This window comes from Parasteatoda tepidariorum, chromosome 10 (assembly GCF_043381705.1).
Source record: "Parasteatoda tepidariorum isolate YZ-2023 chromosome 10, CAS_Ptep_4.0, whole genome shotgun sequence".
NCBI classification, from domain to species: Eukaryota; Metazoa; Arthropoda; class Arachnida; order Araneae; family Theridiidae; genus Parasteatoda; species Parasteatoda tepidariorum.
In genome coordinates this window covers 79654657-79680118 of record NC_092213.1, presented here as the reverse complement: position 1 = coordinate 79680118, position 25462 = coordinate 79654657, and the positions used below count along the sequence as shown (strand labels likewise).

Below are 25462 nucleotides of genomic sequence, written 5' to 3'. Positions count from 1 at the left end.
TTCACAATGTTCTTGAATAAAAAAATTGTCTAACATTAAACAAGAAGAATTATTTAGATATATTTATTCGTGTTAACATGAGCCTCTTTGTTATTCTATAACAGTTTTTTCCTTCAAATTTGTTCATTTAGTTAAACTCTTTATGCCCTTCAGGACAGCGAATGTTTAATTTAAGAGATACTAGGAAATAATCAAATACTTGCAATTTCATTAGGTGATTGATCCTCTTTTATTTCTTATAAGAAATGAAGCACATCGAAAGTATGTTTCCTTCTCTTGAAATATCATCAGTGTTTCACGAGCCTACATTCACACGTGACCAAAGAGATTATTCACCAAGTCTAGCCTAAATATTATTTATACATGACGCTCTTAATACTTGTTAACTCACAGTCATAGGGGCATTTTAAATTGCGCCCATTAACAGATCCGCGAAGATTTGCATCCATCAAATTCAAAAATTTAATTGCGTTAAAACCCTTTTCATATACTAAACTAACGTAAAAAGCAGGGCCTGATTATTGCCTAGGCCCAATAGGCACGGGCCTAGGACCCATACTTTCTGTGGGGCCTCAAAAATTAGTAAAAAGTCCAAAATATTACTTTTTTTTTAATACTGAAAGAAACAGTTTTTCTCCAAAAAGGCATTTTTTAAAAATTATATTGTGACAAACCAAACTCGTGTAAACATTACACTTTTCAAATTCGAAAGTGCAGCTGAATTTTAATTGGTGCAAATTTTACTCCAACGGCTTAAGCAAATGCAACGAGAATGCATATTCGCAAAGTCTCTTATAAATTATTAATTTTAACAAAAACTAAAAGCTTATTCTTAACAAATATGTAAAACTGTAGATGGAAGGCTACAATCTTTAAAATAATTCAGTTAATCAGTGACATTAGCAAAAATCACTGATTTCACTTGTTTGTGGTGACCAAACTATTTTTATTTTCACACAACATTGTATATTTTGCTTTAATATTCAGATGTCTAAACTTTATCTTAGAAAAATAATCTTCAATTGTCTGCTTTTCAATTTTTTTTAGAATGTTTCTCTAGAATCATGCAGTTTAATAGATTCTTTTTATTGTTAGGACTACTCTTCAGAAATTTAATTTCAAAATAATTTGTTAGGGGACGGAAAATTTTGTGGGCCTTGGGCCTGAATTTGTCTTGATCGGACCCTGGTAAAAAGTAGCTGCCAGGAATCGCTGCAAACTACTGTTTCTTTGTAACACACTACTCACTGAACTACTTTTTAAAAAAGTAACACACTAATTTACAAACTACAAACAAAGGTAGCGACTATACTAATTACACGACTTGTCGTGTTTTACTTCAAACCACTGGGCAATTGTGAACATATTAACCAAACGAAGACTATTATTTATTTTTAAAATATTTAACTTAAATTAAACTGAAAATATTCATAGCTTTATCAAAACTAGTTTTAGAATTAGGTTTTAAGTCAAACAATTGAATTTCTAGGTCAACTACGAATGTCGAAATTTAAGCATACTTTTACACTGGACATAAGCGCAAAAACAGCGGTCGGAAGCAGTGAAACGGGACATGTCCAAGACGTCGTGGGTTCGATCCCCGCCGATCGAAGACTCCCCGTGTAGTAAGTGGTGATTGATGCAAGTTAAATGCATCGAGTCGCCATGTTCCCATAACAAATGATACCTCTGGAGGTACTGATCCAGGAGTTTCCTTGTCTTCTGGATTGGGTTCAAAATGACAAGGTTACGGAGTTGAACATTACTAGTCGTAAACCCAAAAAATTACGTCGGATATTCAACGACGGTTATATAACAAAATAAAATAAAGTAGTGAAACTACTGTAGTCGCTATTTTTTTTCGTAGTTTGTTGTAAGGTCTGCTACTTTTGAAAAGCTAGTGTAGCGAGTAGTGCGATACAAAAAAAAAAAAAAAAAAAAAAAAAAAAAAAAAAAAAAAAAANAAAAAAAAAAAAAAAAAACAGTAGTTTATAAGCTATTTCTGGCAACTCTCTTTTAATGTTAGTTTCGAAAAGAATTACGGTTGTAACACAACTAATTTTTCGAATTAGATGGGTACAAATCTTCGCAGCTCCATCTAGGTAGGCAATTAAAATGACAATGTAGCTGTAACTGAGCGTTAACAGAAATTATGTATTTAAAATCACGTATAATTAATACCTAAATCAGCCATTCCGAAATATAGATAATTAACCACTTCAGTCACACATGCGAACGTACACTCGTGAAACATTAATGTTATTTTAAAGTGAAGGAAAGCATTTTCGATGTAGTTGTTTTCTTAGAGGAAATAAAAGAACAATTAAAAAATTGCAATTATTTGATAATTTTGTATTTCTCAAATTAAATATTCATTGTCGAAAAAGTTGAAGGTTAAATGAACAAATTTAAAAAAAAAAAAGGCTTTGGAATAACAAAGTGACACAAGTAAACATAAATGAATGCTTCTTAATTATTCCCTTATATTTAATGTAAGCCTATTTCTTACTCAAAACCATTTTGAACATGGGTGTAAATTAAGTTCTCCAGCAGAGTTCGTCTGCTTTAAAGTAGTGAAGTAGTTACTACAATTCCAAAGTAGTTCGTAGTCACTACATTTAAAAAAAGAAAGTAGTTGCAGTTAGCTTCATTTGTAACAAAGTAGTTGTAGTAAGCTACAAAAATAATGTATTTTTTCCACAGGGACCGATCAAGACGAATTCAGGCCCAAGGCCACAAAATTTTCCGGGCCCCTAACGAAATATTTTGAAATTAAATTTCTGAAGAGTAGTCCTAACAATAAAAGAATCTATTGAACTGCATGATTCAAGAGAAACATTCTAAAAACTTTTGAAAGCAGACAATTGAAGATTATTTTTCTAAGATAAAGTTTACGCATCTGAATATTAAAGAGAAATATAAAACATCAAAACAATGTTGTATGAAAATAAAAATAGTTTGGTGACCACAAACAATTGAAATCGGTGATTTTTGCTAAAAGTCACTGATTAGCTGAATTAGTTTGAAGATTGTAGCCTTCCATCTACAGCTTTACATATTTGTTAAGAATAAGCTTTTATGTAGTTCTTGTTGACACTACAAATCATTTATTATAAGAGACTATCCGAATATGCAATCTCGTTGCAGTTGCTTAAGCCGTTGGAGTAAAAATTTCACCAATTAAAATTTAGCTCTACTTTCGAATTTGATTAGTGCAATGTTTACAAGAGTTTGGTTTATCACAATATAAGGAAGATTTTAAATAAAACATTTTTTTATTTAGATAAACTGTTTCGTTCATTAATTTTTTTTTCTTCAGAAAAAGTAATATTGTGGACTTTTTGCTAATTTTTGAGGCCCCCAAAAAGTGTGGGCCCTAGGCCCGTGCCTATTGGGCCTAGGCGATAATCAGGCCCTGTTTTTCCAACCACTGGCATTAAAAACAGGGTTAAAATTATAGAACTACCAACTTTTAACTAGAAGGCATAGATAAATAAATATTTACAAGAATACAAATAAAACAGGGGTGTAAATTAAGTTCTCCAGCAAAGTCCGCCTCCTTTAAAGTAGTGAAGTAGTTACTACGATTCCAAAGTAATTTGTAGTCACTGCATTTAATAAAAGAAAGTTGTAGTTAACTGCTTTTGTAACAGCGTAATTGTAGTTGTCGTAAACTACAAAAATAATGCAGTTTTTCCTACTACTACGTAAAAGTGAGCTGTACTTTCGTAAATTTGTTCTCGGTGTTTGCGTAAGAGAAAATGAACAAAATAAGCTAAATATGGTTATAAAAAAATTATAAATGTTGAAATTCGCTATCAGAAAAACTTAATTCCTTATTCTTGTATTGCGTTATTTTACTTTGAAATAAAAATTTCGTTAAGAGATTCGTTAAGAGATATTCTTATCAATGTATATTTACTTCAAAATTTATTAATGTATTGTTATTACAGTGAAGGCTCCAGGAAAGTCCACCTCTATGTAGCTATCATTTCTATTTAAGGTCAATTTAAGAGGCGCGGAATTTTTTCCATAGACTTAGTGTTGAAGACTTAGTGTTAGACTAGTGTTATATTATATATCGACTGACTTAACCAATTGATACACTAACGTAAACAAATGCAAACAGTCGTGTAAAATCAATAAAGCTGTGTAGTATCAACTGATAATTAAGATTTTACATAGAATCTTATAGTGCGTCTGATAATTACACCAGCGACTGTAAATAAGTTGATACTTGAAACAGCATAGTCGTCCCGATTCAACGAGACTGAGTTGCAAAGAAAACATGGCATCGTAAACAAATATCGTTCAGTTTACAGTTATCGTCAAAGTTTTGTGTCTTTTACCAAATTTTGGTGCAGTCGGTTGCACCATGGGTGTATTTCATGATAATTCCTTACGATTTATGGTATTCTTCATGAATTATAATTTTGCGTTTAGATAAGCTGCGTTTAAAAAAAAAATTATTTAAAAGAGTTTTTTTTTTTACTTCTTTGAAAATGAAATTTTTATAGTCGAACTAAAATTTATTAGAGAAAAATACGAAATGATATACGAAGAACAAATTACAGAACTTTTTGACATAAATAAAACAGAAAGTTTATTGAATTTTTTTAAATTTGTGCTTAATGCATGTTTGTAATTTGCATTATTTTTTTCAAACATAAATATTGAAAAGAGCTCAGGAAATGCTGGAAAGCATATCACATGGGAAAAAGATCTCGTCTTCATTGAACAATTCTTTTTTTCTTTCTATAATGTCCAATTGAAAATTACAGAGCAATTAATTAACGAACTTCCCCGTAAATTACATTAAATACATTAATCCTTTCAAGGTTTAGAAAAAAAGAGGGAATAATTAGGGAAAATCATCCTAAGAAGGGAAATAAGCTGATAAAAAATGACTATTACTCGGTTACCTTTTTTTTTTTAATAATCATATAATCAGTTTTCGTTTTTTAATTGAGTAATTTTTCTTTTAAGATTTTCTCCGGATATGCTTAACAAGTCCCAATAGATTTTCATTTGGAGACAGAAAAAAAAGAACATTGTATTTAATAATTTTTTTTTTGCCTTTTAAGGATTAATAATATGGAATTTGAATTCATTAAAACAGATTTAAATTTGGTTTTTGGTAATTATTAAGAGAATAATCCTGTACAAGAAGGGAATTGGCTTTTCATCTTTTTCGTAAATAGTTTAAAGAAGTATAAGTTTGTTTTTTTTGTTGTTGCTGTAGTTAAAAAAAAAAAAAAAAACCTGAAGCAAAAAATTTCATCAAGCAATTTTACTGATTAAAAAAGCTTTAAAAAAAAATTTTAGAAATGCAGAAAGAAAGAAATTGAAGCCGGCAATCTATGTACAAGCTAAAATGCTTACTAACAAACAAAAAAATAAAAACGTAACTTATGAAAAAGGCAAGTTTTTGCAATAAAGTAATGATTGTTATTCATGCGCATAAAAAGCTAGTTACTAAAACTTATAAAGAGATATGAATTTTTGAAAGAATTATGAGTAGTTTTTATTTTAATTGTTTTTCTTTAATGATCTTTTAATATTCATTTTTTTATTAGTTTGTCTGTTTTTTATTTGTTTCCGATTAAATATGAATTTATTTTTAAATCTTAAAAGTATAATTATGCAAATATGTATAAATTATTTTTTCTAATTTTTGAATTGAACATTTTCACATAAGAATAGACATGTTAAATAAATGTTTATTTTTGAACGAAAGAAAGATAAGCGTTATTGCAACAAAAAAGAAAAGAAAAAGACTAGTTCGTCAAGAAGCCCCACACCCCCCATATCACGTGACAGGGAATAATGCCCTTTTACCCCACTGGTAAGTTCACCTTCAATACCACCTCTCCCTCCCTCTTTTGATTTTTTTTTAATTTTTTGCAATTTTTTTTATTTATTTTTCATTATTTTATTTTTTTTTATTTTTTTCATTTTTTTTATTATCAGCTTTTTGGTGTATTATCCCTTTAAAGTGTGGGAACGAGGAATAGCGTTCCTACATTTTTACGGAACCAAAGACAACATCAGAACAATCACAAGATAAAAATAAACANGCATGCAGTAGTCGGAAGAAACGGTAATGAAACTACTGTATTCGCTATTTTTCTATTTATTATTTTTTTTATTTAGTAGTTTGTAGTGTAGTGTGTTACCTTTTTAACCGGTTTCTCTTACCTATTTTTTTGAAGGAAAAAAAAAATGCAAGAAAATCAACATATTTTTTTATTTCATTAATAAATACAAGGAACTAAAACAAAACATAATACACAAGTTTTAAGTTGAAGTTTTAATTTTTTTGCGTGTAAAAAATATTTAATTTGTCATCAGTTTACTATCCCAAATTATCTCCGGCAAATGAAAAAAGTTAAATATGAGTCTTTGTATATGTTCACATTTTCATAATCTGAAAAGTCACATGCATTTACTTTTACTTTCACATGTGAATGTAGGCTCGTGAAACACTGATGATATTTCAAGAGAAGGAAACATATTTTCGATGTGCTTCATTTCTTATAAGAAATAAAAGAGGATTAAACACCTAACGGAATTGGGTATAATATGAAAAAAACACAACTACTTCGATTTAGTAGGAACAATATATGACGCAATGCTAAACGAATGGAATTTATTTGTTGTTTATTTAGTTATTGTTATTAGTAGTTGTTGTTATTTGTTTTAGTTGTTGTTGTTTATTTAGTTGTATTTAGTTTCAATAACTTTTCTTTATAATGCAATAAAATCTGGCGAGCAGCTATTTAAACGATCGAACACTTCGTTTGTTTATTTGTGGCTTGAAGTTAGGCTCGCAGAAAATGCCGTTCATTGGTTAAATTTAGTAGGAACAACACAACCTGTGACGTAGGCTATATTATACCCAATTGCAAGTATTTGATCATTTCCTAGTATCTCTTGAATTCAATATTCGCTGTCGTGAAGGGCATAAAATGTTGCAGGTTAAATGAACAAATTTGAAAAAAGAAATTTTGGAACAACAATTAAATATTCGCTGTCGTGAAGGGCAGAAAAAGTTTAATTAGAGGAACAAATTTGAAAAAAGAAATTTTAGAACAATTGAATATTCGCTGTCGTGAAGGGCAGAAAAAGTTGAATTAAATGAACAAATTTGAAAAAAGAAATTTTAGAACAACAATTATATATTCGCTGTCGTGAAGGGCAGAAAAAGTTGAATTAAATGAACAAATTTGAAAAAAGAAATTTTAGAACAACAATTAAATATTCGCTGTCGTGAAGGGCAGAAAAAATTTTAATTAAAGAAGCAAATTTGAAAAAAAAAATGTTAGAACAGCAAAGTGGCTCATGTAAACACGAATAAATATATCTAAATAATTCTTCTTGTTTAATGTTAGCCATTTTTTTGTTCAAGAACATTATGAACATAATGTGTAAATTAATTTCTCCAACTGTGTAAATTGGTTTCTTCCTTAAAATAATCAAGTAGTCCCTACAATTCTAAAGTAGTTTGTTATCACTACATTTAAAAAAAAAGTAGGTGTAGTTATCTGCATTTCTTAAGAAAACAGTTGTAGTAAACTACAAAAATAATGTAGTTTTTCCGACCGCTGGTGGAATGTTTCATTAAATGAATTAATACTAAAACTTGTTAATAGCATTCATTTCATTGGAGATTGCATTTCTACTGTATATAGAATACTTCCTCAAATAAATTAAAATTGAAACTTGTTTATTAATTTTATGGGAGATTGTATTTATTTTGGCAAATATTGAAGCTTGCATTGAATGTCATGATTGCATAAGTATTGAATAATGAAATTGCCTTTCCTTTTTTTCTTCATTATTACTAATATCTTACTGATACGTTTTTATTATAGTTTTGTTTGTCACCTTATTTCACATAACCGATTAAACCATCTTAACGTGATTTTATGGTTTTGGAAAATCTTTATATTTTTAACTTAAAATTTATTAATTTTTTTATTAGAATCAAAATCGTAATTAATGGTATTTTTATAACCATAGTAATAATTCAAAAAAACATCTTTTAGTTTAGAAAAGGGAATGTTATTGAAAAGATCTCGTAAATCAAAAGTCGCTATAGAATAAATTCTTTTTTGCTAAATTAATTCTAAAGTGCTTTGGTTTCAAGCGATAATAAATCTTTTGCAATTGAATATTACTTGACAAGATTATAAAATTTTTGAGAATTGAAGATCTTTAATTTTCAATATGTTGATTGATTTAATATGTATATTAATGAACTACCATTGCGGACAAAAGGAGTAAGAGCGATGCAACACCGACAAACATTTGTAGACAATTTCATTCATACAAATCGATCACTCCAAGCTCTGGTTATCCGTACGATTTATGCTGTTGTATTACCGATGCACCATTGAAGCCATGAGGCTGGTTGGTTGGTTCTAATGCCACTTGCCACACGGGCAAGTTTGCTTGGTGAAACCGAGCAATTTTAAGGCAGAGTGTGCGTTTCTTGTTCTTCAGTGGCGCCATCTATGGCCAAGAATTCGACTTCTGCCACACTATATGTCACACCCGTTTATAGGGCGGACCATGGGGCTAAAGTTTATTACGCTTTCACATGGCATGATGGTCGTTTTCAAAGAATATTATCTAAATATATCGTCTATACATCAGTTTGGTTCAGTCTGTGACGACCTTTTCATCCTGGACATAACAGAAATGCCCATCTTTTGTTACTTTCAATGATTTTATTTTGAGCCGTGGTGGCTCAGGGGATAGAGCTTTCGCCTTCCAATAAGATGAACCGGGATCGAATCCCAGCGATGGCTGGTCGGTACGAAATCCGCACCCGGCTCTCACCGACCACAGTGCTGGCTTAAAATATCCTCATTGGTAGACGGATCATGGTTGTGTTCATGGACCAAGAGGACGGACATGCGTTAGTGTCCCCTTGCCATTGGGCTAACGCAATTGCGGGTCAGTTCCATCAAAAAGTCCTTAAATTTCTCCCAATACTTGATCCAGAAGTTCTGGATTGTGTTTCAAGTTACAGGGCTACAGAGTTGGTAGTCGTAAACTCAGAGCTGATTCGGCTGTTCAACGACGGTTATAAAATAGCCCATTGTAAAGCTACAGTGCGATGAAAATGAACTACTAATACTACATAAAGTAACCATTTCATTTATTGGGTTATTTCTTGGGAGATAATTAAAAAACACTTTTTTTTTTAATCCTCTGCAGATTGTCCAGAATCGCACGATGATTGGATGCGAAGTGAAGACACCAACCTGTGTTCGAGTGGTGATCGATCGGGCAACATGAGAAAGAAACACAGAAGGAATCGCACCACCTTCACCACATACCAGCTACACGAATTGGAACGAGCTTTCGAACGATCTCACTACCCCGATGTTTACAGCAGAGAAGAGCTGGCTGTCAAAGTCAACCTACCCGAAGTCAGGGTGCAGGTAACTCTCTCTCTTCTTTTCTTCTTCTTTTTTTAAAGATTTGAGGAAAAGTAAGTTACCATGAAGTCTTGAATGCTGAAAATCACGCAATGGGGAAGTCATAATTTGTTTACATGTTGAAAATATTATTTCAGCATTTGGAACTTCATAGTTTACCTGAATACAAATTTTTAAATTGCTTCTGTAAGTACGGGACTGAAAGTTTGCCATGAAGGATTTCTACATCGATGTAGCGTCCTCTACAAACTTTGTTTCATTGTAAATTTTTCATTTACGAAAAACCCGATGCTCACTCAACCCTTTGTAATTCAACTTCTTAATATATATGCTAATATGTTGAGAAATATTAAGTTAAAATATTGATAATATATAAGTTTAAATATTGAGAAAACGTGGAAAATAATAAAGATTAAAGAAAAGAGGAGAAGAAAAGTCATTAAAATAAAACTTATACATTTTTTCATGTATCTTAAAGAGAAAAAAACTTATTAAAAATCCGGAAAACAAAAAAAAGAAAAAAAAAGATGTAATTTCTTCATCATCTCACACGATTATATCCTCAAAAAAAAAGAGTGCTTTTTAATATTGTAGCAATATAGCCAAAGCAAAATATATCAGTACAATAGTGTGAGGAGCACTCAAAAATATTTTTGAAAAGGAAAATGGAACACCTTAATTAAAAACTAAACTGAAAACTAAATTAAAAACTAATTTAAGTTTTATTTCATATGTAGTTTTTAATTAATGTGTTCTATTTTATTTTTTTAAAAAAATTTCTTTTTTGAGTGCTCGTCACACTATTGTATTGATATATTTTGCTTTGGCTCTATTGATACAATATTAGAAAGCACTCTTTTTTTTTTTTGAGGATATAATCGTGTGAGCTGATGAAGAAATTATATCTTTATTTCTTTATTTTGTTTTCCGGATTTTTAATAAGTTTTTTTCACTTTAAGATACATAAAAAAATTCATAAGTTTTATTTTAATAGTTTTATTTCAATAATTTTTCTCTTTTCTTTAATCTTTATTATTTTCCACGTTTTCTCAATATTTCAACTTATTTTATGAATTCCATATACTTGCAGCTTATGCGCAGTTAATTAAACTTATTAATTTTCTTCGTTTCGTTCTCATTTTTTTTTAAATCCTTTTTTCTTTATTAAGCTGAGGAAAGCTCATAAGCAATTGTGCATATTTTAACCAAATGCACTAACTATTTTGAATAATTTACGAATTATTTTGTAATTAAATAATTATATAATCTAAAAATATTAATTGGATGCTTGCACTTCAAGAATAAGATTACAGATACCCAGTCATGTGACCTATGTCGTCAGCTATAGCAGACCGTAATGGCATGTTAAAGTTGAGCTAAGTTTCGCCACACTAATTAGAATGATAATTAATGTCAAGTTAATTAAAGATGTCATATCACACAGTGAATTTGTTGAAATAAAAATTTTTCTTGTCTACGTTTATAGGTAAATTAGATTTATTATTTGTTTATATATTTCATTGTAACCGTGATATATTTTTGTTTTGTGTACCTGGCAACTTCGATGCATAATTAACTTGCTCATAAATACACATAAGGGCTACCTTTGTGCTGAAATGCAAAGTAAGGTAAAACAACGTTTAAGAGCACAAAAAATATATGAAATGCAGGCAGCTGTTTCGGATGCTCAAAGGGCAACCTTCATCAGGTAAAACAACGTTTAAGAGCACAAAAAATGTATGAAATACATTTATGTCTTGCATTTCATATATTTTTTGTGCTCTTAAACGTTGTTTTACCTTANGGCAGCTGTTTCGGATGCTCAAAGGGCAACCTTCATCAGGTAAAACAACGTTTAAGAGCACAAAAAATATATGAAATGCATTTATGTCTTGCATTTCATATATTTTTTGTGCTCTTAAACGTTGTTTTACCTTGCTTTGTTAGCTTGCTCATGTTCTACATGACTTAGTGCCCATATTTGTGTCATGTAAGAAATATATAGTGAAAGAATTTAAATCTTTGTGAAAGAATATAGAATGTGAATTTTAAGAGAATGGATACTTGGCAGGATAGGCTAACCCGAAATAGAATGTAAAAAAACAGTTACTAACCTAAACAAATGCCAGGTTTCAACAACCAATCAGGATCGATATACCCGCACTACGTCACTTGCTTAGATCCCATTAAGCGTTTTATTAATAATGGTTTCAATTTATATCCGATATTTGTATTCGTCTAGTTTAATTCTGAATTAGAGTGTGCATAAGCTGAAAAGGAATAAAACAAGATGAACCTATTGAAATGATAGTGAAAAGCAACTGGTAATGATTATCCGGAAAGTATATTTCTTTATTGATCGTTGATATTATTGAACTTTTATAGATAGTTTTGTGTTCGTAAAGTTTTAAGATCAGCTTTATTTATTTTTTTCATCGTCGTGATAGTTGAAGTTCAAAATCGGTGAAGTTTGATGTTACTTCTTCACAAACTATAGAAATTTATGATAAATTTTTCTTCCCTAACTTTATGCAAATTCATACTTATTAACTCTGAATTTTCTTTTTTTTTCATTAGTAAAAATTTATCACTGTTAAACCTGTTTTCTTTTGAATACTGTTTTCAATAAATACTGCAATTGAACACTGTTTTCTTTTATTTTAATTTATTTTGATTACAGCCAATTTTTATTAATTGGGCACCTTTTTCATAATTTATTCAGTGTTCGACAATATTATTAGATTATCTATGTATATATTTTTAAATTTCGTTATTTTTTTCCACTTGCATTTTACTTCATTTCTCAAAATTTACCAATACCTATACATATTATAAGACAAGGAATTGTGTGTTTAAGGTTCAATGCCACAGCCCGGTATGCTTTACATCGGTGTTTTTTTAAGGTCAAGTGCCACTGCCCGGTATGCTCTACATATATGTTTTTTAAGGTCAAATGCCACTGCCCGGTATGCTCTACATATATGTTTTTTTAAGGTCAAGTGCCACTGCCCGGTATGCTCTACATATATGTTTGTTAAGGTCAAGTGCCACTGCCCGGTATGCTCTACATATCAACACCGACNAAGTGCCACTGCCCGGTATGCTCTACATATATGCTTTTTTAAGATCAGGTGCCACTGCCCGGTATGCTCTACATATATGTTTTTTTAAGATCAGGTGCCACTGCCCGGTATGCTCTACATATATGTTTTTTAAGGTCAAGTGCCACTGCCCGGTATGCTCTACATATATGTTTTTTTAAGGTCAAGTGCCACTGCCCGGTATACTTTACATATTTTTTTTTTTTTAAGGTCAAGTGCCACTGCCCGGTATGCTCTACATATATGTTTTTTTAAGGTCAAGTGCCATTGCCCAGCATGCATTTCACCGGTACTGTGAATACTGATGATTCTCCTGATCTATTCTCAGTCGATATTAAAATATCGAATAAATATAATAATGTCACCTAATAAATTAATATCAAATCGGATATAGCAAATATTTTGGACATTTACCAGAGCGACTATGTGATTGTTGACATTCACTGGTGAAAGTCGACATTCTCGGTAAACAACTCAGTCATTAGTTTGTAGGTCAGAAATTGTTCATGTTTACTGATTTCAATTTGTTTATTTCTCAGGTTTGGTTTCAGAACAGAAGAGCAAAATGGCGACGGCAAGAAAAACTCGAAAATCAAAACGCACTGAGAGGTCTTGGCCACGTCAGCTCCAGTCTTCTCGGCTCAGGATCTAGATCTCAGTCCCCAATTGGTCCGAGTTCCGTCAGCGGAACCGCCCTCTCGTCTGTGACGTCAGTNGATCCATCAGGGAAACGAAACTCCTCACTTTAACGCCACGCAACAACTACCCTTCTAAGCAAATCGACTGTTTTTTGCACTCTACACATCGACAACAGCGCCACCTCACCGCACCCATACCCTATTTACGCATGCGCGCCCTTTTGTGAGTTTCAAGGTTAAGTTGCCACTATTTAATTTATAACCCTCGTATATGTTTTTTTAAGGTCAAGTGCCATTGCCCAGCATGCATTTCACTGGTACTGAGAATACTGATGATTCTCCTGATCTATTCTCAGTCGATGTTAAAATATCGAATAAATATAATAATGTCACCTAATAAATTAATATCAAATCGGATATAGCAAATATTTTGGACATTTACCAGAGCGACTATGTGATTGTTGACATTCACTGGTGAAAGTCGACATTCTCGGTAAACAACTCAGTCATTAGTTTGTAGGTCAGAAATTGTTCATGTTTACTGATTTCAATTTGTTTATTTCTCAGGTTTGGTTTCAGAACAGAAGAGCAAAATGGCGACGGCAAGAAAAACTCGAAAATCAAAACGCACTGAGAGGTCTTGGCCACGTCAGCTCCAGTCTTCTCGGCTCAGGATCTAGATCTCAGTCCCCAATTGGTCCGAGTTCCGTCAGCGGAACCGCCCTCTCGTCTGTGACGTCAGTGGGAAATCATTTGGGATCGAACTCTCCACTTCTGTTCGATCCCTGGCTGACGCCTTCACTTCTGGGTCTTCGACTGCCCGGTCTGCCCGGATTCCAACTCCATACTGTGTACCCTAGTTATCTGACTCCGGCTAATCTCTCCACAAATCACATGACGAACGAAATGACCAGCAAAATGAAGTCGTCCCCGCTGAATTTGTCGGTGGACAACGAGGATCTGGGAGGAGATGACCACCAGAAAACAATTTGTGATCCAAGAAGTTCCAGTATTGCCGCACTAAGACACAAAGCGAAAGAACATCTGCAGGTTCTTAGTAAAAGACACGTGACATAGGAAACCTCATTAAAATTCTCGTTAAAAATGTTAAGATTGTTTTGGTAGTTTTTGTTCAGTCTGACTAAAATTCGAAATTCGTGGAGAACTGAAAAAACTGAGAGAACTCGATGACTCAAGACTTATTGTCCCAGACAACTAATTACATTAAATGAACAATTTTTTTCATTTTCCTTCACAAATGTTTCATTCGTTCAAGAAGGAAAAAAAAGGCACTTCACTCCGAGAGTATGCAGTCCCTCGCCAAATTATTAGACGAACTATAAAATTCTATGTAGAATCTTAATCATCAGGTGATACTATACAGCTTTATTGTTTTTACATGCCTGAAACCGGTTTGCACTTGTTGACGTTCGTGTATCAATTGGTTCAATTAGACGATGTATAATATTAATTCAACAATCGGATAAATTAGACAATATATTATATAAATGTAGAATAGCTATTATATCAGGTATTATATTAGTATGTTATAATAATTAGACCAAATTATTAGACGCACTGTAGTTTTTTATGAACTACATGTTTGCACGAGTACACGAGTTTATAGGCAATACTTTTACATTTAAACATACGTGTAATGGGTTTTTATACGGAAGATTTTTTATATACTTCCTATTTGTATTTATTTTTATCGTGTCACATTACAATTGTTAACCCATTGATACACGAACGTAAACAAGTGCAAACCGGTTTCAGCTGCGTAAAAACAATAATGTTGTACAGTATCACATGATAATTAAGAAGTTGCATAAGATCTTATAGGGCGCTTAATAATTTAGTCAGGGACTTCACGTACTAAAGCGTACGTATTAATATCAGATGTAATACCCGAGTGCTGAATTGAGATCATGCCCGCGTGATCATGGGCCACATGATCACTTTGAAAATCGAATCGAGTGATCGATGTCCTGAACGAGTGAAAGAAGACTTTACATATTGCTTGTAAAAAGAATGTTGATAATCCGAGTCAAAAATTGTAAAATAAAGCATTAAGTCTTACAAGATTCAATCAAATAAAGAATTAAGTCCTAAAAGACAAGTATATTTGTGGTTTACTTTATTCCAAATATTGTCCACACTAACAAGATTCGAGCGACTTCAGCATTTGAGCGATAAAATTCACCAACAAAATAAGATTTACAAATCATATATTAAAATAAGAGTACAAAATCTAGTTATGATATCGTAAAGATATTAACGTAATATCAAATCCAGACAACTCTGCGTTATCTAGCACTGCCTTTTGCCCCACATGTTTTCAAAAAAAAAAAGAAAAAAAAAAAAAAAAAAANAAAAAAAAAAAAAACATTATAATTTTGTAAAACCCTAGAATAGTCCACCCCTTGGCGACTTTCTGAAATCTGGCCAAGTTGGCGATTATTACTTAGATCGACATTGTTTTTGTTATTATTAAAAAAACAATTTAAATTATTACCAATTTATTGAAAATTCTAGAATAGCCCACATCTTAGCAACATTTTGAAATCTCGCTAAGTTGGCGATTATTACTTGGCTCGACATTGTTTTTGTTATTATTAAAAAAACAATTTAAACTACGTATTACAAATTTATTAAAAATCCTAGAATAGCCCACACCTTGGCAACATTTTCAGATCTCGCTAAGTTGGCGATTATAACTTAGATCGACATTGTTTTTGTTCTTATTAAAAAAACAATTTAAATTATTGCAAATTTTTTAAAAATCCTAAAATAGCCCACACCTTGCAACATTTTGAAATCTCGCCAGTTGGTGATTATTACTTGGATCGACATTGCATTTTTTATTATTAAAATAACAATTTAAATTATTACAAATTTATAAAAATATTATTTATAAAATAAAATAGAAAATAACTTACCTCTACTCTGAACTTAATATTTCTCTAACTTATCTTTCGATAAAACATATACCAACCAACCACAATGAAGCCCAGTTTGGCGAGATTTCAAACAATCGCCACGGGGTGGGTTTCTTTCCACCAAAAATAATTCTCGGATCCACTCAAAAATGTTATTTTATTAAATAAAGTTAATATTTATGAAGTTAATATTTAAATAAAGTTAATATTTATACAAATGACTAAAAGGCTTCATCATTACCAACAATTGATATAATCATTTTTTGTTTCTACGATTGTTTAACTTAAATTAAAAACCTGTACAACTGACACAGATTTTCATCCCGATTCTGTTGTAATAAAATTGAAACCAAATCATTTCGCTCAGTTACTCTTCATTTATGATTTTATTTTTTAAATTCTTATTTAAATTTTGATGACTGTGTATTTGTTTTGCCACAGAATTTAATTAAATTAATAGCGGAAAGTTTATTTTAATTGCAAACGTTGACTCAGCCCAATTTTTTTTAAGTGAATATAATTTATTTACTGCATAATTATTGTAAAATAGTGAATAAGGTTAGATACCGGTTGACGCATTTATCACAAAATGTTGCAGAATAGGAAAACTTTTGGATTTCTTTTATTTATTTATTTCTAATAAAATTTAACCACTTTTAGTTTAGAGACTTGAATTTGGAATGATAATCAAAATAAAATGTAACAATAGCCAAGAGTAAAAAAATAAACAAGTAATATAATTAAAAAAATAAAAAATAAATTAAAGTCAATTCCTACTTAAGTAAAAAAGAAAATTTTTCATTTTAGTTACTTTTTATTAAATAATTACAATACTTTCGCCCATATAAAACTAAAATTAATGAGTTAAATTTAATGAATGAATTAATATTTGAAAAAAAAACTGTATTAACATCATTCACTAGAAGTTCAAAAAAATGTATTTGAACTTGATTAAAAGTATTTTAAGAATGATTGAAAATTTGAACAAGATATAGGGAGAGCTGTGAACTAATTGTAGGAATTTAATAAAAAGAGTATAAATAATACTAAAGATTACTAAATATTTCAGAAGTAAACTAAAACTTTATAATTTTCATTTATTTTATGCTGATCACAACCAAAGCAGCTGCTTCTTGATGTGAGGATCATACTATGTTATTTAGCTGTACAATGAGAATACACGGACTAGTCATCATTTTCAACTGATTTTTCTGTATATATTATAGGGGGTTAAACCCCCTGCTCGCTGACGTTCATCAACCCCGATGTATCCCCTTCGTAATAATTGCGATTTCTTGGCATAAAACAGTTGAAATTATTCAATTAAAAATATATGTACTAAAAAGAACATTTTTCCCGCCACTTCCGATGTCCAAATATTTTCATGCCTTATAATACTATTAAGATCTATTAAAAAACACAACTCATTTTTCCAAACAATCATTTTTTGAAATAACATTTAAAATTGAAAGTATATTGTAAAAACATATTTGGTGAGTTCTCAATTGCAATTTAATATTTTTTTATTACGAAACCAAGTAATACCGAAAACTCCAAAAAGAGTCGATTTTTCAAAACTGGTTAACCCTTTGAGGCACGCGAATACAAATTTTCATATTTTTTTTAAATTGAGTAACTAATTATGATGCATAGGGTCAAAGAATGGGAAAATTACACTTAAAAAAAATTCTGATTCATTGTCCCACCAGAGGGGGGGGGTTTCGGTGGTTAACTACTGTCCATATAGAACGTTTTCGTGTAATAAGAAAATAATATTTTTTTAACTTGTTTTTTAACTTTTCTTAGAACAAATTTTAATTTTATTGGAATTAAATAATAAATTTAAATACTAAAGTCATTTATATAATTTCAAACTCGAAAAATGGCTTTAACAAACATAATATAATATATAATAAAATACATAATATATATTAGTGCAAATAGCACGCATGAGTTTAAAACACGAAAAATGTTCTAAGAAATAAAATATAATACAAATATAATGTAAATTATGCAATATTATGATGAAATAAATAATACAGTGTAATAATAAAAATAAAATATATAATAGAATGTATAATAAAATTTAATAAAAAGTAAATATCTTACTCCGGCTTTCTCTGCTATATATATTATAGATTTTTTCCATTATAAAGATTGATCGTAATTGAAAATCAACAATGCAAAATAATAATAAAATTTTTTTTTTAAATTCTTTATTTTTAAGACAAACAAAATGGAGAAAAATTAGTAATAATAGAAAATAAATTTAGCCTCAACTCAATATGACTGTTCACTAATTCAAAAAGAACGCAAATGAGGAGAACAAATTTGTTTCAGATAAGAAATTTGAGGTATTTGTCTTTAATTTCAATAAAAATAGATAAAAGACGCATGGTTCTCCTTTCCTACGCCCCATGCTAACGAAAAACCCTAATAAATTTTGATCTACTTCACTACCTGAGTGAGTGAAGGAGGGGAAAAAGAACATGTGTTGGTGGAAATATCGTACGTTCTAGGGGAACAGTGGTCTATCTCTGAAACCAGGAAAAATAGATGTAAAAATTTAATATTTTTCTTTGGAATCTTTAATGGGGAAAAATTTGTAAGTCAAAAGGAGCTCGCAAACAACAAATTTGAGTAATATATTTCAAAAAATTTTTGTATTTTATTGGGCAAAAAAATTCTTCTTTGAAGTAAAGAAAAAATGAATTGAAAACTTTTCATTTTTCACCAAGGAAGGCATAATCTAAGTGTAGTGGTGCTATCTAGTGATGGCTAGGAAATTTAAAATATTACTTTAAAAGTTTTGGTTTCAGAAATTGACCATTGTGCGCCTAGGAAATTTTTTTAAAAAGAGCGGTTTTGCTGTCATACCATTGTGCGCTAAGAAATAAAATAAAATAGGTCTGAAACTGTTTGAGCATTAACAAAACTTTATGCACCATAAGACTCTTTTAGGTTAGGGCAATTGCATTTAGAAATAATAATGTTCAAAATGTACGGAAAACAAGGATAAAATTACAGAATAATGAGAAAAGAGAAGAAAAAAATATTTTGAATGCACCTTACACTATTGCATTGATATATTGACTATATTGAAACAATATTAGAAAGCATTCTTTTTGAGGATATAATAGTGTAAACTGAGATTATATATATTTTTTTTCTTCGGATTTTTATTAGATTCTTTTGAAATTCTTTTTTTCATTATTCTGTAATTTTTTCCATGTTTTCTCCATATTTTGAACTCATTTTATGAGTTCTATATAACAATCACAATTAAGTAACAGTTACAATTGAATAACAATTACAACTGAAAAACAATTCAATACAATTACATATTTAATTGAATAGTTTATTGAATTAAATACGAAATTTAAATGTAATTCCAATTCACTAGCATATAAGACATAGTAACTCGATTCTATGTTGGAGTACCTTTTCCCAGATGAAAGTTGACATAGTCGATAACTACTCTCTCAGCAATTGGTGACCAGGAAGTGATGTGAACACGCCTACCTTGACAGAATCTCCCACTTCGATTTGAACACGGCTACTAATATAGATGGTCCACATTTAACTGTTGACTTGTTACTTGTGAATGAGACATTATTCACCTCCTCGCACTGTTGCTACTCAGTCTCGAACATACACAACATCGGCCTGTATATGCTCGACTGCTAATGGCAACACAGGAGTGACCGCGACCGTGAACTTAATACAGCTATCACGATCGGCGCTTAAAAGTACGTTGATCTTAATACAGCTCTCCCGACTTCGCACAAAACAACAATAAATCAACTAGTGGTATCCGTTCATCGAATTCTATCACAGATATAATTCTGGTGGGGGAGTACTGTAGTGTATCTACCACTACAAAAATATAATTCCAATGTCGATAACTACTCTCCCAACACTTTCATTGTTTTAAAAGTAGTTTAATACTAACAGAACAATTGAGTTTTATTAACGCTTGAAAACAGAACAAACAAAAAAAATCGTACTCGTATTGACTGGGTCAAAATTATCTGTACCTCTCAAAATAACAATGGCACTCAAAAATTGAGACTTATACTTCATATTTTTTGTCGCATTATTTCTCATTTCTGCAAAGAAGATTGTTTGGAAAAATGAAATATTTTTTAATTGGAACATAAAAGAAAGCATATGTGTGCCCACCCCATGTTATCCACCCTGTCACATCAGCTCATCTTGATGCCCTGGAATCTTGCTTTATTCATAAGAATGCTGATTTCCTGTTATAACGACATTAGTTCCTCATTACCTCTCCATAGCGCGTGCAAATGCGTTTTACTCTGATTTGCCTCTCTTGGCCACTGCGGTTTTTCTCATTTTGCTTCTCACTTTTATTTTTCCATTCTTCTTTGGCAACTTTATGCTTTTTATTTCAAATTATGTACTTTTGCTTCTTTTTCAATGACGTCTAGCAAGTTTTGAAAATGGGCGCCTATTATAACGTGTCGACTGTTATTTACTACTTATATGATTTTGAAGCGAATCAAGCTCCCAATTAGGTAACATATAAGGCATTAATATTCAAAAACAATATTACAATTTTGTAAACCTATATATCGATACTTTTATGCATATATTTTTGAATGTCTGTTGATAAATTAACATCAATATTAAATGTTAAAACCTTTAGTTAGCATTTCTTGTTGCTTTTATTTGATTCATCATCATCAACTCACACGATTTTATCCTCAAAAAGAAGTGCTTTCTAATATTGTATCTATAAAACCAAAGCAAAATATATCAATACAATAGTGTGAAGAGCACTAAAAAAATTTTTTTGAAACAAAATAGAATAGAAAACATTAAGTAATAAATATCACGCAAAAACAGAAAATAAAATGCAAAGAAAAATCAGAACAAAACATAAAACGAAATATATAAAGCTAGAAGCGAATTCAAATGAACTTACATGAACGGAAAAATTTTCAGGAATGGTTTAAAATATTTTCGTAATAAGATTGCCAGATTACAAAATATGAAAACAGAAGCACAAATTAAGGTAAAAGCGTAAATAGAGGGGATTTTGTTTTATAGCGAGTTCTTACAGCAGTGGTGAAGCACGTTTGATTTGTTAGTAACCAAGGATGGGCCCGAAAATGGATGTACGCAGGGTAATATTTTACTGGATAATTTAAAGAAGTTCATAAGTAATAAGGTTAAATTAATTTTATTTTTGAAAATTTTAGAAAATTAGTTTTATTTTTGAAAATTTTAGAAAATTAATTTTATTTTAGAAAATTAACTTTTTTTTTAAAATTTTTGAAAACTTGATTTTAGAAAATTAACTTTTATTTAAGAGAAAAGGAAAGAGAGAGGGAATGGGGGGAGGGAGAGGGAATTTGCCCGAAATGGATGCATATCGAACATAGTAAAAATTATATAAATCAACAAAGAAGTTTTTAGTAAATTTATTCACAATAATATACAAATAACTCATTTATATATAATTTTATATAGAGCATAATAACTTTAGTTTGGGTATCCATTGTTTGTTTTTTTTATCAAATTTTAAAAGAGTTTGTCTATTTGTTTCTTGGATAAACATTACTAGAGATTTTTTTAATTCTCTTCATTTGATTAAAAATGGTATTTTAAAAGATGTTTTTGCAACATTAGAATTACAAGTAATTAGTTTATTTATATTAGAATTAAAATCATTTCTTTTATCGTATACATCATCGAAGCAGATATTTTCTTCTTTTATAATACCCAACTCCGAAAAATTAAAATTGATTTTCTTGATTATTTATGAAATCGTTTGGGTAACATAACGACTTGGCATGTGCAGTCAAGATTTTTTTTTTTAGCAATTTTTTACTCTTAAAGAAAAATATTTAATTTTAATATTTTATATCTAATCTGTAAGTACTTGTTCTTATTCTAATATAGATTTTCAATTCAACCCCCCCCCCCTCAGTTACGTGAGTTAACGCACCTTATCAAAGCCTCCTAGATAGGCAAAGCCTCCTAGGAGGCTTTGACCTTATGCTTGTCGATGTATTATTGCTTGTATTTTCCCCAACTCATAAACTCTTATTCAAAAATTAAACCACATGTATTGCAACAACCAAAATCTGCAGCACAATTTTTAATTACGGGATTGCAAAAATAATCTAACTTTAATGTCTCGTAGCTCCTTGATTTAATTTTCATTAGATTTTGGTGGCGCCATCTACGGAATCGTTTAGGAAACATAACAATTTGAAATTTTTTTTTTTTCATCAAATATTTAATTTTCTATTAAGCAATTTTTTTGCTTTATAACAAAATATTTTATCTCGTTTTATTTTATTATTTTTATTCTAATCTCCATGTTTATATTTTTGTACTGAGATTACAATGAGGCCCAATTGTACACTCTCCCATTCGTCTGGTATAAATAGACGTTGTAATAATGTATCTTGGCGAACGTATCCTTTGGCCAAGACCTGGGTTCGAGTCCTGGGCCGAGCCTAAACTTGTCATAAGGTATAGTGGTGTTGTCTATAAAGGAGTTTTATTCTAATTTTTTTTTATTTTTTCTTATTGAGTTAACTTTTTGGTTTAATGCAGAGAGAGAAGGATATTTGGTTTGAGAGCTGATATTTTTTAATCAAAAATATCGATTTTGTCATTCTAAAGTGTTGTAAGCAATAAGAGCTGTTTCGAAATTTTTCACCCAATGGTTTCATCCCAGATAGGAAATGGAAATAGTTAAGATTTAGATTTTTAAGTTTTTTACTAGAGATGCAAATAATTCTTATCTCTTTTTTATTTATTTTTATTTATTTTTAGTTATTTTTTAATTCTTAAAACCGTTTTTCCTGAAAAACTACAAAAAATAAATAATTATTTATTTGTAATAATTTTTCTTATGTGTAATATTTAATTTATTCAAAGTAATGTACTGGACGTGAAATTGGCATTTTAAAATTTTATACCCTTATTAACTAAAATATTTTTGCAAGATGCATTTCGCAAAATAAAATTCATACAAAATTTACCAAAAAAAATAATACAAAAACGCAATAGTGAATTGCTTGTGTGTGTAGAAAACTTTAAGAATTTAAAGTGTGATGTAAATAAAGTACTAAATTTTCTTGAATAATTAAAATGAAATATGATTTTTTAGTTTTCCTTTTTTCAAATTTAAATATTGTTAAAATTGCTAATTTTGTTTCGAAGTTCGCTGTTTTAGTGACAATGAAAATTGTTTCTTAAAATTTCAAAAGTTACAAAACTAACTTTGAGACATGATTTTATAATTTGAGGACTGATTTTTTTTTTTTCGATTGAATTCTCCTCCCCCTTCTGAGAAAAATTCTGTAGGTGCCCTTGACAAAAATGATGAATACAAAAAAAAAAGAAGTTTTAAACTACTTTGTACTTTTTTTTTCAATGACCTTTGAAAAGCATTATTATTATTATTTGTTTTTTATTACTGTTGGTTTATTTTTATGAATAACATACATTAAAGTATGAATTGTTTTAAAAATGCCATGCTAGTTTGATCACAGACTGAGCAAATTGAAATGTATAAGATTTTAAATAAAAAAAATTTATAGAAGTAAAGCTTACAAATTTTCTTAAAAAAATGTCTTATTTTTTATTGTTTACTTCTAAAATATTTGTTTAATTGTCATTAGAAGTGATGCAAAAGAGTTTAAGTCCCTTCCATTTTTATTTTAATTCTTTTTACATCTTTCCTAAACCCAACTACACAAAAATAAAATGAATTATTTTTATCTCTAAAATTTCGATTTCAATAAAGTAAAAAACAAAAGAACGTATGTTTTAGATAACGAAGTTAAAGCTGAACGAAACGAAATTGGTTGTTTAAATGAAAGAAAAATATTTATAAAAAGGAATAAAGTGTACACGATTACTCTTTAAGAATAAAATCCTTTCAAAGAATAAAATAAGAAAAAGGCATTTTTTAAAAAGATCATTTCATAAACATTTTAATTCAGCATAATAAATGATTTCTTCTGAGAAGCTTAATCAAAAGAAAAACATTCTTGTAAAATTAAAATATTACTAAGTACTGTAAAATGGTTTTATAACAAAATAATAAAGTTTCAGATAGTTCACAATTTTTTTTCCTTCTTTTCAGTTATCACGCTTGATGGCTTTGCACCAATCCTGTCATTTTTCGCCTTTTGGTACATTTATATTTATGTTTATATTATTAAATTTTATATGGTGTGTTAAATGTAAAGCTACTACAACGTGATATAAAACAATACTTGTTGTAAGTGCTTGGAGTCATTTTTTAGAACTTCTATCTATGTTCTACGCATGCGCTTTTACTGTATTCGAAGGTGAAGGTCGTATTTTTCCTATATTTTGACTTCATCAGACGAGATAGGGAAACTAACTGCGTTTCAGGGAGCGTGGCTAATCAAAAAATTTTAAATATTAATTACGAAATAACTAGTTAACCCACTGAACTGAAATTGGTGTCTATCGTCATAAAATGTTTTGAAGTTTTATATTAGAAAATAAAAAAAATACCACGCAGGTTCCTCATTTCTTCGTGTACAGTACTATTTTCCCTTGGCGATTTCTAAGCGGCTGTCCCTTGGCGGAACGCAAGCACCAGCATCAAAAAGAGCCACGTGCCGGTTACACGTAGAAGTTCCACGCGATTCTGACCACAACTGAGCAGGGGGTCTACCTTTCTGCATGTAAAATGTTCTGTGCCTACGCTTGGGTCGGAAGCATAGAGGTCGGAAGCTATTTCAACTCTATGGTCGGAAGACTCCTCGGACGGGGTCATACAAGGGAGTGATTATTAAGAACCATTGAAAATTAGAATGCTGTTGATGCTCTCAGAGGAGGATCCAGAAATTTTTCCGGGGGAGGGGGTCTTGACTCAGATCCCCCCCCCACAATTAATATCTTTTATTTTTAAAAAAAATGGGGGTTTTAATGTTAGTCTTCTCATTTATTTTTTTCATAATGAACAATAGAACAGTACATAAATAATTCAAGTATTCAAAATCTTTAAATAATAAATGTTATGCGTTTTTTTAGTTGTTGTTGTTCATTTACGTCACACTAGAGCTGCACAATGGGCTATTGGCGACGGTCTGGGAAGCATCCCTGAGGATGATCCGAAGACATGCCATCACAATTTTGATCCTCTGCGGTGGGGATGGCACCCCCGCTTTAGTAGCTCGACGACCTGCACGCGAAGTCGAGCACTTTACGGTAGAACAGTTTAACGAGGACCAATACGGCACGCCCTCGGTCCCTACGCAGGCTGATCCAAGTAGTCACCCACCCGCACACTGACCGCAGCCAGTGATGCTTGA

At 30.5% G+C, this 25462-nt stretch overlaps 1 protein-coding gene across 1 annotated transcript in view; it reads left to right on the top strand.

Annotated features, from left to right (window-relative positions):
* Positions 1 to 15289, top strand: part of LOC107443277 (retinal homeobox protein Rx-B-like) — a 45799-nt gene extending 30510 nt beyond the window's left edge. Inside the window, exons 4-6 of the mRNA XM_071187036.1 lie at positions 9226 to 9452; positions 13090 to 13263; positions 13756 to 15289. Coding sequence (XP_071043137.1) covers positions 9226 to 9452; positions 13090 to 13263; positions 13756 to 14265 — 911 coding nt within the window. The 3' untranslated portion in view covers positions 14266 to 15289. The remainder of the gene's footprint in view (positions 1 to 9225; positions 9453 to 13089; positions 13264 to 13755) is intronic.
* The last annotated feature ends 10173 nt before the right edge of the window (positions 15290 to 25462 follow it).